A 14810-nucleotide genomic window follows, 5' to 3' on the forward strand; every position below is an offset into this window, starting at 1 on the left:
TTTGGTGCTAATGAAGATGCTTAGGTGAAAATTCTACCATTAAGAATTACTCTACATAACTGTTTATTTATTTTTTTTTTTATTTCTAATATTATGCTTATTCACGTTCTTCCAATTATAAAACAGGCTCTGGACATAAAAGTGGGAGACAAGGGCTCAACAGATATGTGTATTAGGTATGAAGAATATAAGGGATCACTGAAGGTGGTATATTCAATGTGCTATTTCACTGGATGAAATGGTAACTATGGAGCCTAAAGATAATGTGACTATTACATTTGGTTTTCAGCAGTTTGTAACACAATGAAATATCCAAACATTCCCCCAGTCACCAGTACACTAAGACAACTTATAATCATATGAACTTATGCTATAAGTGAACCTTTTTTCTTTTCTTTATATGACATGCTCAGGGATTGTTTTATTTGGCTTTGATAGGTCGACAATTGTTGATCAATGACCATCACAGCCAATTAAATTTATTAAAACCTTAATGCTATGATAATAATCATGTCTAGGCTGTATATCTTAATTGATTTTTATACTCTACTGAAATATATCCTTCTGGGATATTTGCCTTGTTACTCAAGACACTTTTAAAATGCTTTCAAATCTCGCTTGTGAAATGAAAGTCATTCCATCATACTAGACCAGCTAACTACTTATAAAAGGTTCCCCAAATCCTAGAATTTTATCTCAAGAACTACAAATTGAAGGGCAGATAGTCCTCTCGGCATAACTATGCCATGGAAATGAACATTGAGAAGACAAAATGACCAATCAGAAAATGTGCAAAGTAATAGATATATGAGATAGCATTAACTATTCTATCACAGCATACTTAGGTTTCTATAAAAGCAGTTTAAAATCCTAAATGATCATTTTTACTGTGTGAACAGTAAAAATGATCATTTAGGATTTTAAACATATTATGACTGTTCAAACAAAGTACTGCAATGTCTGCAATTTGCATTTGGTTTTATTAAAAAGCTTGGGTTGCTAGGAAATAAAATATGTAAATATAAATAATTTTAGAAAACACAAACATCAGTTTACATTGTACATGACATTTACGAGTAGAACTAAAACTGCATCTCCACAGAAGCATGCAAGGAATGACATGTGTGGCTGCTTTGGCAAGCCAGCAGTATTAAATTTGCCAATACTATAAAAAAAAATACCTTCAAGGAAAACTAAAAAAAGATGATATAGGGTTATTTGTTGTGCATGGAGGTTTGATTCTGACCTGATAATGAAGTGCCAAGGAAAGAACCATTATATATAATGGCCATTAATAAATGCTACGTTTAATTATTCAACCATTTTGGCAATGATAAATCATTCTTGCTTAACACAACAGTATAACATATTTTTTAGCAGCAAATGATTAGCAATAACACTGCCAGTGTTTCATAATTTCCAATACCCTAAACTGATTCAGAGATGATGAATATGGTACCCCTGGTTTTCAAAGTTTCATTCCACTGGGAGTGGGCCAATAAAAGTAGTTTGTATCATAAGAAACTTTCACAAGCACATCATTATCACATGCTTCAAGTCATTCTCGTCACCTCTGCATGTTAATAACATGAGCCTCGATTCATCACATCTCTGAGAATCTGAAACAATAGGGCATAACATCAAAATTTATAATCAATTACAATTACATTAACCCTGAGATACAGAAATTAATTTGAGAGATACATTACACAACAGAGCAGGGGAAAAAAAAAAGGTTGGTTCTCATTTTAATGACATTCACTCATACAAGTGCTAAAAAAAAAAAAAAAATAAAAAAAAAAAAATAAAAAAAAAAATAAAAAAAAAAAAATTCACGTGTACGTTCACACGAGAGAAACAAAACTTAACAGTGCATATAAACCAATGAACTAGGGTGATATTTTTTAAAATGATAATGAATAACCAGGCTGCAAAAATATGCACAGGAACAATTACAATATAAGCAAATACATGTGTATGTGTAGTTTAACAGCATATCATTTATGCAGTATCAGTTGAAATGCTACTTACAATATTTTTGTTTTCTTTGAAATTGTCAAAGACTACAAGATGTAAAAGAGTGACGCTGAAAACTGATAATTGTCAATAGGCTACTTGTAAGCACAAAATGATAATGAATATCACAACAAAATGACATTTAAGATATAGACACATTAAGCTTTTTCAGTCTTTATTCTGGCATTGGCATCTGTTACTTCTGTTGTTTCTGATACTTCCATCTTCACTTCAGCTTCATCTTTTTTGTCTTTCTTTCCATCTCCTCCTGCATTATTTAAAAAAAAAAAAATAATAATTAATAGCAAGATAACAGGCACATCTAACACACAAAAAAAAAAAAAAAAAAAAAAAAAAACCCTCACCAATTTTGGTAAATAAACTACCTATTTAGAAACATCTCTTAATAAGTTAAAGCTGAAGAATATCTCTTTCCATTTCAAAAATGTCTTGCTGCTAATAACCTGTCCTCTTCCAATTTTAGCTCAACAAACTATTGTTTACAATTCCTACATGCCACTGAAAATCACTTAAAGTTATGAAAAAACCTTTAATGCTATAAATGAAAACTCATTTCAAATTACCGTATATTCCTGCGTACAAGTCGACCTGTGTATAAGTCGATATTGGACTTTGAGTTTATATAGTATACTCGTCGTATAAGTCAACCCGAAAAATTTCTTTAAAAATAAAAATTATGAGTTTTTAAGTAAAATTTTTATATGGGCATCAACCACTAGGATCATAACTGCTTTTTTAGTCCTTCCATTCTTTGTTATAGCAAAAGATATAAAATACCTAGCTGACAAAAGAAATTTTATTTCGTATTGACCAGTTGACCAATAGTGAACTGAAGTGCAATGGCTCCTTTTAAAAGAATGAAATATGATGCGAGTTTTAAGTGCAAAGTGATTAAATTTGCAAAAGAAAATACTGTGTTGTTGCATGTCAGTTTTGAGCAAACGAAAAATTAGTTTGCGATCGGAGAAAAAAAAACAAACTTGAATAATGAAAATGCCAAAAAATAAGTGCGCATTATGGAAAGGAATTTGTAAGTGGCATATTCTGGAAAATAATGTTGCGGATTGGGTTCGGGAAAATCGCCAAAATGGACTCATAATGAGAAATAATATTCGTTTATTTGCTTTGAAGTGGGGCAAAGCAAATAAAAAGGAAAACTTCAAAACTACAGCGAGTTGGTGTAGCCGGTTTATGGAAAGGAAAAATTTAGTGCTTAGACTAAAAACGAAAATCGCACAGAAGCTGCCAAAGGATTTGGATGATAAGTTATTAAGTTTTCAATAACTAGTAACTAGTTACCAAAGACGCATGTGTGAATGGGTAGCGAAAGCATGGGATGAAATAAAACCAGATAGAGTAACAAAATCTTTTAAAAAATGTGCTATATCTAATAAATTAGATTACTCGGAAGATGATTTTGTTTACAATGATGACGAAATCGATGCTAAATCTGATGGAGAAAACGAATACAATTTATATGACGATATACCGGAAGAAATTACAGAACCAAGAGTGCAATGAACTTTTCATACATTCAGACAGTGAAAATTAAATTTTAATTATGTAGTTACCTACCTATTTTCTTTTGTAAATAAATAATTATATAACATGTAAATAATTTTTTCTGTAAATAAAGTTGATATAAGTTGAAATATTTCTATTTATTTATCCTTTTTGTATATTGCTAATAAATTTAACAGAGTATGATATGTACTAGTTTTTTTCTTGAAAAGCAATCAATTTTTGACCTCGCGTATAAGTCAACCTAAAAAAAATCAGTACTTTTTTTCAATGCTGAAAAGTCGACTTATATGCCAGAATATACGGTACATGCAATAACTGCATCCTAAATATGTTATTCTATATACTCCTTCTCTCCGTAGTCCTAAATGGACCGTTGGGTCATTCATGGCTGGTAGGTGATATTCTTTGTTAGCCTCCTCCAATCATCTCGGTCTCTTGTTCTTGATGTCAGTTGAGAAAGGGGGGAATTTGTCCATTTTAATCAAGGTCGGCCTCTAACCCTTGGTCCCAGAACGATTCCTTCTAGCGCTTGCTCTGGAATGCCATTAGCCCTCTCCACATGTCCGAACTATTTCATCTGTCTTCTTCTGATGACTGTCAGAATATTTTCCCTTCTTCTCCTGTCTATTGAATCAATCAGTTTTCGGACATTTTCGTTGGTTTCGTGAGCAGCATAGGGAATTCTCAAGTCTTCTGCAAGTTTTCATTTCAAAAGACAGGAGTTTCCTCTCATCTTCCCTCAATAAAGTCCAGCCTCACAACCATACAAGATAAAATTCACCAAGGTGTCAATTAGATACCAGAAGTTGTAAAATAAATCTAGAGCCAGATACTTTTTTTAGAAGCAGTCTCAGTGCTTATGCACAGTTCTAAAATATAATAAAGCAATGCAAAAAAGTAAATAAAATGGATTTTAGAACCAATGAAAAAAAAAAAAAAAAAAAAACCAGGATTTCTTTTATCAAAATATTCTCTTGTTCAAGTAATATTAAAATTTCATTAAAAAGTTGCTTTCTTCTTCATGTAGAAATATAAATAGTATGGTGCATCCTCCTCTCCTCAATGAGAGGGTGCACCATTCCATCTTCTCTGTTGGCAGCTCCTTTGGTCCCAGCAGTCACATGATTTTATATCATCAAACCGTGTCTTTTTTTTTTTTTTTTTTTAACCTCTTGATCCTATTCGCATAATCTTTCCTTCTAAAGCTGCTAGTGTCCTCTGTCCTGCTGATCCCCCTCAATACATGTCCTGCCAGTCTCATGTTTCTCTGAATCATTTCTGCAATAAAGATTTCTATGTTTTCATTCTCTGTAGTACCTCTGCATTTATCACATGCTCTGTCCATGAAATTTCCAACTCTTCTGTAGCACCACATTTCAAAGGCCACTATCTGTTGTCTTACTCTCTTCTCGAATACCCAGGTCTCACTTCTATATGTGAAAACTGGCCAAACTAATATTTTTATCATTCTCTTCTTTGTCTGTATACCCACAGAACTTCTGAGCAGATCTTTATTTTACCAGAGGGCATCTTTAGCTACGACAGTTCTTATTTTTATTTCTTTATCTTGTTTTCCATCTGCAGTAAAATAGGTACCTAAATATTTGTATTCTGCTGTATGCTCAGTTTTTATATTGTTTATGAATATTTTGCTTGGATCTATTTTTCTTTTGAGATTTTCATAAATTTGGTCTTTTATGCATTTAAATGCAGGCCAAAATCTTTACCTTCAATTAGTAGGTGCAGTAATTTGCTTAATTTGTGTTTTCTGTAATTAGAATGGTATCATCAGCATATCTAAGATTGTTGTATAACATTGATACTGATTCCTATATTTTGTTTTTCAATCTTTTTCATCACTGTCTCATTGTAAATATTCAATAGATTTGGTGAAAGGATGCGCTGTCTAACTCCTCCTCTTTTTATTTTCACTTCAGAAGTCTCAGAGTTAAACAGCTGCATTTTCTGCTTGGAGTAAATCATTTTTATAAGTTTATGTACATGATCCTTTAAGTCTAATTTTTCTAGAATATTAAACAGTTTTAAAGCTTTGCTTTAAATATCAACAAATCATACCTTCGGAATCATTTCCTTCTCCTGTACTATTATCACGACGCCGCTTACGAGGGAACTGTCCTCTCACAAATTTAGGTGGGGGTAGAGGATCCATACCCAGTACTCTGTGAATTTGGCGGAATGCAATAAGTCGTAAAGCATGCTAAAAATAAATGAATGTTTAGAATAAGTCAAAATCCATTAATTTCTCATAAATGTAATTCTAATGAATGAAAAAGACTAAATTATTATTCGAAAAAAAAAAAAAAAAAAAGTGAAAACAAAGAACCTAACCATGGGGGAGACAATTTAACTGGATAGTCATTGAAAGAAACTGGTTGCAAGGATAAAAAATAATAACAATTCTGTGATGAACACAAGAAGTTTAAAGAAGCAATTGTGAAAAATAAAGAATGAGAGTTCCTAGTAAGTAAATCAACAGATGCTTTGTGAGAAAAATGCTCAGTGTTTCCATGACTTTCATATAGCCTATAAAAAAAGTCACAGAAACACAAACATGAATGTGGCAAATATTCTGAAGGCTATTGGTGAAACTTCAGAATGGAGAAAGAGTACTTAAAAGGTGTCGGAGATCATATTCGACCAGAAATGCTCAAATATTTACAGTGTATAATTCAGATCAGACATGGGATCAAAATCCCAGATGACTGGAAATAGAGTTCCCAAAAAGAAAATAAAACAATGTGGGAACTATAAAGAAATTTTCCTTTGCAATTCCAGGTACAATTTATACAAGTATATTTCAATAAGGGGATATTAAATCCCACGTTGTTTTAAAACCGAATAAGAAACTCGGAGATTGAAATCAGAGAGTTTCATGCTGAATATAGTAAACTATAAAAATATCGGCGAACACTAGCGTGAGCTAATGCAAGTAGTCCTAGTACGTAATACAATACCGGGCAACTCGTTGCAAAGGTGAGTAAAGTTCTGATCGCTATTCTTTGGTATTTTCCATAATGTAAAAACACTTCATAGGAAATGTATGCTGTTATTACATTATGGTAGGAGGTCACTACCCAGACTGGTTTCAGCCTTTTTTGAGGCTTCATCAGTGAGCAGCTAGACCAAATAATGCAAGTAGTCCTAGTACGTAGTACTAGGACTACTTGCATTAGCAAGTACATTAGCTCACGCTAGTATTCGCCGATATTTTTAGTTTACTATATTCGGCATGAAACTCTGATTCCAATCTCTGAGTTTCTTATTCGGTTTTAAAACAATGTGGGATTTAATATCCCCTTAATTGAAATAGTGTTTATATCGCCGAAATGAAGTCTGTTGGCTCTTTATATTTAAGCATACAAGTATATTTTTCTCAGCTTCTCAAAAAATAGGAGAGCAAATTTGGTCATTCAAGTCACAAATATGGGTTGATCTCAAGATCAAATTTTCACTTTATGACATATAGTTGAAAAATCAATGGAATAAGGATATGCAAGTTTTGTAGATTTGGAAAAAAAAACTTTTCAAAATGAAACAATTATATAGAGTAAATAAAACAGTACAGAGAGCAATGCACAGTCTATATGTCTTCTCACCAAGTTAGGTTGTAAGTCACTAGTTAGAATTGAAGGAAATACAGGAAGATGATTCAATGTAAAATCAGGTATAAAATAAGGATGCACACTATGTTCTCTTATTCAATATCCATATTGATCGCATTATGAAAGAAAGTGGTGTTAAACCTGATATAAGAATTGGAAATATCAAATTTAGCTCTTTCTTGATGCAGGTGATGTACTCCTAAACACATCCAGTGCACGTCAGTGGATTCTTTAAATGAATAACAGCTGTAACAAATTTGGCATGAGAATCAGAATAAAAAGAACAAACTATGAAAATAGACAGGAATGTGGAAAACTTCAACTGGATTTCCAAGAACTTACAAAAGCCAGCCCATTATAAATTTATTATTATTCATAAATTTTGATATATTAAGAGAAATATTAAGGAATAAGGGATAAATTAGCCAAACAGTAAACTGTAAGATATCTGCTATTGGTTTCAGCAATAGCAGATATCCTACAGAATTCTAAAGAATAGGAAGTTGATATATGGAGAAAAAAAAACAAAAAAAAAACAGCTATTATTGAAACAAAATAGGTGCTGAAAGTTAGAAGTTTAGAGGAGAGAATTAGTTTGAAGGTTTCTTAATTCACAAAAGCTGGAACAGAGCATTGTGAGAGAAACAGTCTATTTAATGATGGCCAATTTAGAAAGAAAAAAAAATAAAATAAAACAGGTAAGTTTTAGTTTTATTATATATGAAAACATTTTACTAAATGTAAAATGATTATGCATTATTTCTTGTATTATAATTAAATGCTGTAAATTCGAAAGTGGTGAACTTTTTCTTACTCAAAAAAGGTTTTGCACATTTTGGCTTTCAAAGAAAATATAATTAATTCAAAGTATGAATTAATTATATTTCACTGCCCACTGTTGAGAGAGGAAGAAACTATGCTTGGCAAGTTTGAAGTTCAATGCCTTTGCATGCTTCTCATCAAATTCTCTGATGTTGAAAAGATCTGTACACAGCACTTCCAAGATATGAACATTTTGCACACACTGTTACACCCACACAATACCATACTTTATATTAATTTGTTTGTAAACAAAAATGTTATTCGATTGCTTTGTCTCTCCATATAAAGTCAACTTATTTTTATAATAATATTTTATTATAACCCAGATCCAAATCTGTACAATTAACTGAAAAGAAAAAGCTAAAAAACCACTCTGGTATACTACAGATGAATAAGGCTATTAAAGAGTATTCAAATACAGAATGTTTTAACTTATGAACTTGAGTGGTTTAGAAATTAAACAGTTGATCAAGGATTAGAAACCAAAGATATGAATTCAAGAAAAATAAAGGAAGTGAACAAATGACATCAGTAGCAGAATCATATTAAAAATAAGATATTTGCAACTTTACATATTCCTAATTCTCACAATGTTATCACATCTAATCTAAAGCTATTTAAGCTAGTTTTCACTAAGAAACCTGGAAATTTTCTGCAGTGAGAGTTGACTGCATGTTCTTACATAATCAACTTACACTAGCAAATTCATAGGGACCACAGGAATGATTTCTTATAGGAAACAACTTGTGCTTATTGGGGGATTATGAAAGTCAACTGTAATTGATAGAAGATAATTGTACACCTGGTTAGAACTAAGAACATTACCTGTGCACTGGCAGTTATGTCTTCTCTCTCCTGGTTTGTTAAACTTACAGCTGCATCCATAGGATCCTTCTCACATGGATCAAGAAGACCAGGTCCACCTAAAAAAAAAAAATTCACATTGATAAGAAGTATTTAAAAAAAAAAGCATTTCTAAATGTGTTAAACTGTTGTGATTTCCCAAATCTTGTTATCAAGTCTCAAATGAAAATTATCAGTGCACATTTTTTTTTTTTTTTGCAAATTAAAAACTTCACATAATATAAAACACTGAAGCTAATATAAAGTATGAAAAATAACCACCTTTCTGTTTAATGTAATTTTCATGACTGCATCCTCCACCATTTGGTTGGACAGCCTTAGTTTTGAATGATATCTGACACAAACCTTTTATGCAAAATCCTTTCTTTTATTGCAAAACAAACTAGCCAAAAAACACAATAGATACAATATACTGTCTTCACAGTCTTAGTTGTTTAGGCCCTAATTACAAACAACTCCACCCTATTCTTGTAGCTTTCAAAGAATTAATATACCTCCCATGTTTGCCTGTCATGGCTAAGTAATTTGGCTTCTAAGAAACCCAATATTGCTTATGACAGAGATGATTAATCTTACACTGTTTTCTGTAGATGTGTTTTCCTGTAAGTTTGTTGTTTTGCAAGATGGAAAAAAGCCGAGTTTCCAGAGGGATCTGCTGCCTCTGTACACGATTGGTTGAATCCACTTCAGCTGAAAATCCCTGACAATAGTTTTTTGCATCCTAGATGGGATTTGACTGAAGTCTTTCCAAAAAAAAGGTTTGGAAAGTAATGCTGCACATTAAATGCTTATTTGGCTTAGAAATAGCATGTTATATTTTCATCAACTAGGACTCCAAGTTAGAGTGTGTACATATTAATGATAACAAGGAAGGAGGAAGAGTAACTAAGCTACTGTAGAATACCCGATCTTTGAGGAGAGGCTTGACCTAGGGCAGGGGTCAGCAACCTTTTTGGATTGAAGAGCCATTTTTAAAATTATCTGTTTTAAAAATAATTTAGTGATGAGCAACCAATGGTCTGCGGGTTGCATGTGGCCCTCTCAGGTTTTTTGTAAGGTCCACGGTGTTTGTTTTGTATGGCAGAATTAGTATATTTTAATTAAAAATCTATTTTATGAATCTTCATTTTTACATGTAGATTTATTTGTGCAGGTTAAAAAATTAAAGTATATCTAAATAATGGAAAATAAATTAATATTTTCTTATCAAAGAAAAAGAAAATATTCTTTATGCGGATCGAACTGAGTATTTCATTTACCATTTAATTGCTCATCACTGCTTTAAATTTAGAAACTACATTGAAAAATATTATAATTAAATTATTTTTTTTGCAGTAACACGTTATCGTACTTGTAAAACAAGTACGAAGGGGTGGCATGTCAAACGAAATTATATGATATTTTTAAATATTAAATAGTAAAACAAAGATTTGCTCCTACTTACAAAAATATATGTATAAAATCCAATAACATACCTATTTCTTTAATTTTTTTTTTAAATTTAAAATATCTTCTTAGTGCGAATTTTGCTGTTGAACTACTTGGGATAGTTTTTCGATATGCGGCAGATCCGCTAATTTTCATTTTCAAACATGACGAAAGACTCATGTTGTTTAGTAGGTTTCTCAACTTACTTTTAATAAAATTCATATTAGAAAATATTTGCTCACAGAAATCGTCGATCCGAAAATCGATAAAAGTCCAAACGCGTATGTTTTTAACTGAATTTAAGTGTCTGGTAAACAATTCCACGTGTCAAATACAATCCAATCTTGCTTTTAAGATCTTCTATTTCAGATCATTTGTGTTGTATTGCAAGGGTACATTTTTATCTTTCCAACCATCCAAGTCAGCCTTTAAGAGTTCTAAATTCTGAATTCCACAAATCCTGGGTTTTCAGGTCCTCTAACTGAAGTTGAAATGCAGCCTCATCAATTCCAGCAGGTAAAAAATTTAATTCGGCAGGATTAATTTCAAGTGGTCGATAAAAATGACATAGTTGCCTTGTTCTTTCTAAATTCCTCAAATCTCCCATTAAATGCAGATAGCATATTTACCACAATTTGTTTGAAAAAGGTTAAATTTATGGAATTATTATCAGCTTGTTATTGTTGATATTTCTTCAACGTAGGAAAACGTACTAATGTGCCTTTCTGTAAGTCCGTTGCAAACAAAAATGGGAAGTCATATCCACCATAAAGTAGAATGTAAAGAAGGATTATCGCGTATGATTTCAAAGAATTCAAACATGAAAGTATTCAATTTTTCGGCACTGCATGTACTATTTTCAATTGTAAAATATCCTTGACTTAATGTAAAATGTCCTTGATTAAATGTAAAATGCCCTTAATTTATTGCAAATGCTAAATTTAGTTTCTAATTTAATAAATAACATTAATTTTGCATTATTCAAATATAGATTATTTAATAACGAAAAGAGCTGCTGGTTGCCGACCCCTGACCTAGAGTATAACATTCTCTTTGCTTTGTCAGTCCTACTTTGAAGAAATGCAAGAATGAATTAGTCCTAGAAATGGGAATATCCTTTGAAGGTTTGTTTAAAGTTTAATAAGTTTATTCAGTATTGTTCAGATCTGGTATAATAATCTCCTATATAAATCAAGCTTAGAATTGTTTACTGGAAAGGGGAAAGCTGTTCTGATGAAGTTGCTTTACTTCTCCCTTTTTACCTCTTTTACCTTGCGGTGTTGAGGATTTTCTATTCATGTAACCACAACTGTACACAAGGATAAGGTGATTAGCCCTGTGCCTCCTGGTCTATCCTATGTCTGAAAAAGAATTCAGTTCTCAGGGCCAGTTTGCCTGCTTGCGGGATGAAAAACCCTGCAGTCCACACCCACTGAGAAAGATTCTAAGTTCCTCACGTAGCATTTTCAGGATGTCTATTTTGAACACCAGTCATTAACATCATGTATACATGATAAGAAGCCAGACTCTGACATTATTATTCTTCACCACAAGCGACTGAAGAGAAAATGGTGGAAAAAATTGGTCAACCACTGCCAAGAACAGAGAAAGGTGGAAGGAACTGGAGGCCTTCGTCCAACAGTAGACAGAAAATGGCTGATAAGAAGACACACAAACAAAATTTGATGCTGTTGAAGATAGCTTTGTGACACTTTTAGATAAGGATGTCTAAACAATGGGCAAGATGCAACTTGCTAGGACCCCCCCCCCCCTCAAATATATAAAGAATGGGTTAAAAATAAAATTTTTAAACGAACAACATGCATTTTAATATCAACAACCATAAACTGTTTAATAATAGTTTTAATGGCACTGGCCAACTCCAAATTGTTCCCTTTGCCCAATTCAGAGCAAATGGTTTTTCTCATGCAAGACTGAACAAATCTAAAATAGTATGTAAGGCAATCATTTCTGAAATTACAGTTAGCCAAATAAGCATATCAAAAATTCATTTTGATATCTTTACAAATTCACATGGAGAGAAGAGGCAAGGAATAAGAAAAGTCTCATTGACTCATTTTGATATCTTTACAAATTCACATGGAGAGAAGAGGCAAGGAATAAGAAAAGTCTCATTGACTATGTTATTGTTGATAGTGATGTTTTCTCCCCGGTGCAAGACACCAGAGTGTACAGAGGATTTGAAATTGGAAGTGATCACTATTTAGTCTTGAGCAGGATAAAATTGAATTTCATATTGAAAAGAATAACATGTAAGAAAGTTTTAAAGCAAATAAAAGTTGAGCAGCTCTCAGATGTAAACTGTAGACTAAAATACAGAAATATTATTGAAAAGAAAATGAAAGAGTTTGAGAACAGGAATCAAACCTTGGAGATTCAGTGGCAAACTCTGAAGGAAACATTGATTGATTCTGCCAGAGAGGCATGTGGTGAGGTTGTGTGCAAAGATAAAATAATCAGAACTCCCTGGTGGACACAGGAAGTTAAAGAGGCAGTGAAGGAAAAGAAGAAAGCATATCAAAAGTTCCTGGCAAATAAGTCAGCTTTTACTCTTACAGAATACAGAGACAAATGTAAGAAAGCTAAACAGTGTGTAAAACTAGCTAAACAAAAGTCATGGGAGGACTTTGGCAAGAATATAGAAAATAAATATCAAGAAGGTGGCAAAATATTCTGGAGGTTGTTGAAGAAGCTTAGGAATGGAGGAAAGAGTGCTGTAAAAGGAATTAGAGATGATAAAGGTGAAATGAAAACAGGAGAAAAAGATATCCTTGAAGTATGGAGTAATTACTTTGAAAAACTGCTAAATGAAACAAGCAGTGATGACAGCACAGTGATAAAAAACACTGACCAGGCATGCAGTCAGGAATACATATCCATACTTGAAGTAGAAAAAGCCATCAAAGGCTTGAAATGTGGAAAGGCAGCAGGAGTAGATGATATTCGACCAGAAATGCTGAAGTATGGTGGTATAAGAGTCTTACAGTGGCTGCACTGCATAGTTCAGAAAGCCTGGACAGAGGGACGAATTCCCGATGATTGGAGTAGAGCTCTCATAGTACCCATATATAAAAAGGGAAATAAAACTGAATGTGAGAATTACAGAGGTATTTCCCTACTGAGTGTTCCTGGCAAGATCTATGCAAGTATACTTGAGAAACGGTTGAGAAGAATTGTGGAAGAAAAGCTTGGTGAAGAACAAGCTGGATTCAGGCCAAATAGAGGCTGTCAGGATCAGATCTTCACTTTACGACAAATAGTCGAGAAAGCATGGGAATATAACAAAGATCTGTATTTAAGTTTTGTCGATTTGGAAAAGGCATATGACAAGGTGCCAAGAGAGAAGCTATTCAATACTCTGCAGTTATATGGTGTCAATGGGGCATTATATCAAGCAATACTTAGTCTTTATTTGAGTTGTGAGTCAGCAGTTAGAATTGAAGTACAGGAAGATGGTTTAATGTTAAATCTGGTGTGAGACAAGGATGTACATTATCCCCTCTGTTATTCATTATCTATATGGATCACATTATGAAGGAATGTGGTATTAAACCTGATATCAAAATTGGAGATGTTAATGTCAGCTCTTTGCTTTATGCGGATGATGTTATACTTCTAAATAAATCCGCTACAAGTCTGCAAGATTCTCTGACTAAATTGAATAGCTGTTGTAATAGATATGGTATGAAGGTCAGCAATAAAAAGACAAAGACAATGAAAATAGGCAGAATCATTGAAAATGTCAACTGTGTTGTGAATGGAGAACCTGTGGAACAAGTAAAACATTTCAGCTACTTAGGCACAATTTTTACTGAAGATGGTAAACTAAATATAGAAATAGACAACAGAATCAGCAAAGCTGGTATGGTGGGAAGTCAAATGAATAAATTCATATGGAATAAGAAAGAAATTAGTCGGAACACTAAATTAGCTGTATACAAGACTGTGTTCAAACCAATTTTAACTTATGGATCTGAGAGCTGGGTCAGAAGTAAAACACTTGACCAAAGACTAGAGACCGCAGATATGAGAGTCCTGAGAAAGATTAGAGGCGTGAACAGATGGCATCAATGGCAATATCATATTAAAAATGAGGATATTAGGAAAGAACTTGACATTGTCAGCATCCAGGAATGCGTTAGCAGAGCTAATCTCAGATGGTATGGTCACTTAAATAGAATGGGAGAGGAAAGATTAGCAAAACAAGTGTTCTCTGCCAGGTTGGCAGGAAAACGACCCAGAGGAAGACCAAGATATAGGTGGATTGATACGGTACAAAGTGCCTTAGACGATAGAAATATAAGATCTGATAATGTTGGAGTCTTGACAAGTAACAGACTGATTTGGAGGAAAATTGTAGATAGGAAGTTAGTAATGATGTAATTTTTTCATGTAGTACTGTCATATCCTGTACACCCCTTGAGGGTACATGGCAGGAATTTGATGATGATGATGATCTTTACTTATCAATCCCAGAATGCTCTCTCTCCA

At 32.9% G+C, this 14810-nt stretch overlaps 1 protein-coding gene across 1 annotated transcript in view; it reads right to left on the reverse strand.

The window, feature by feature from the left end:
- Positions 1–961: 961 nt before the first annotated feature.
- LOC150099925 (zinc finger RNA-binding protein-like) overlaps positions 962–14810 on the reverse strand; it is a 174094-nt gene continuing 160245 nt past the window's right edge. The window contains exons 20-22 of the mRNA XM_090403122.1: positions 8832–8929; positions 5638–5779; positions 962–2284 (exon numbers count right to left, since the gene is read on the reverse strand). Coding sequence (XP_090259248.1) covers positions 2175–2284; positions 5638–5779; positions 8832–8929 — 350 coding nt within the window. The 3' untranslated portion in view covers positions 962–2174. The remainder of the gene's footprint in view (positions 2285–5637; positions 5780–8831; positions 8930–14810) is intronic.

The sequence above is a fragment of the Typopeltis vanoorti genome, chromosome 13 (assembly GCF_054136105.1).
Source record: "Typopeltis vanoorti isolate ZY-2024b chromosome 13, IOZ_Tvanoo_1.0, whole genome shotgun sequence".
NCBI classification, from domain to species: Eukaryota; Metazoa; Arthropoda; class Arachnida; order Uropygi; family Thelyphonidae; genus Typopeltis; species Typopeltis vanoorti.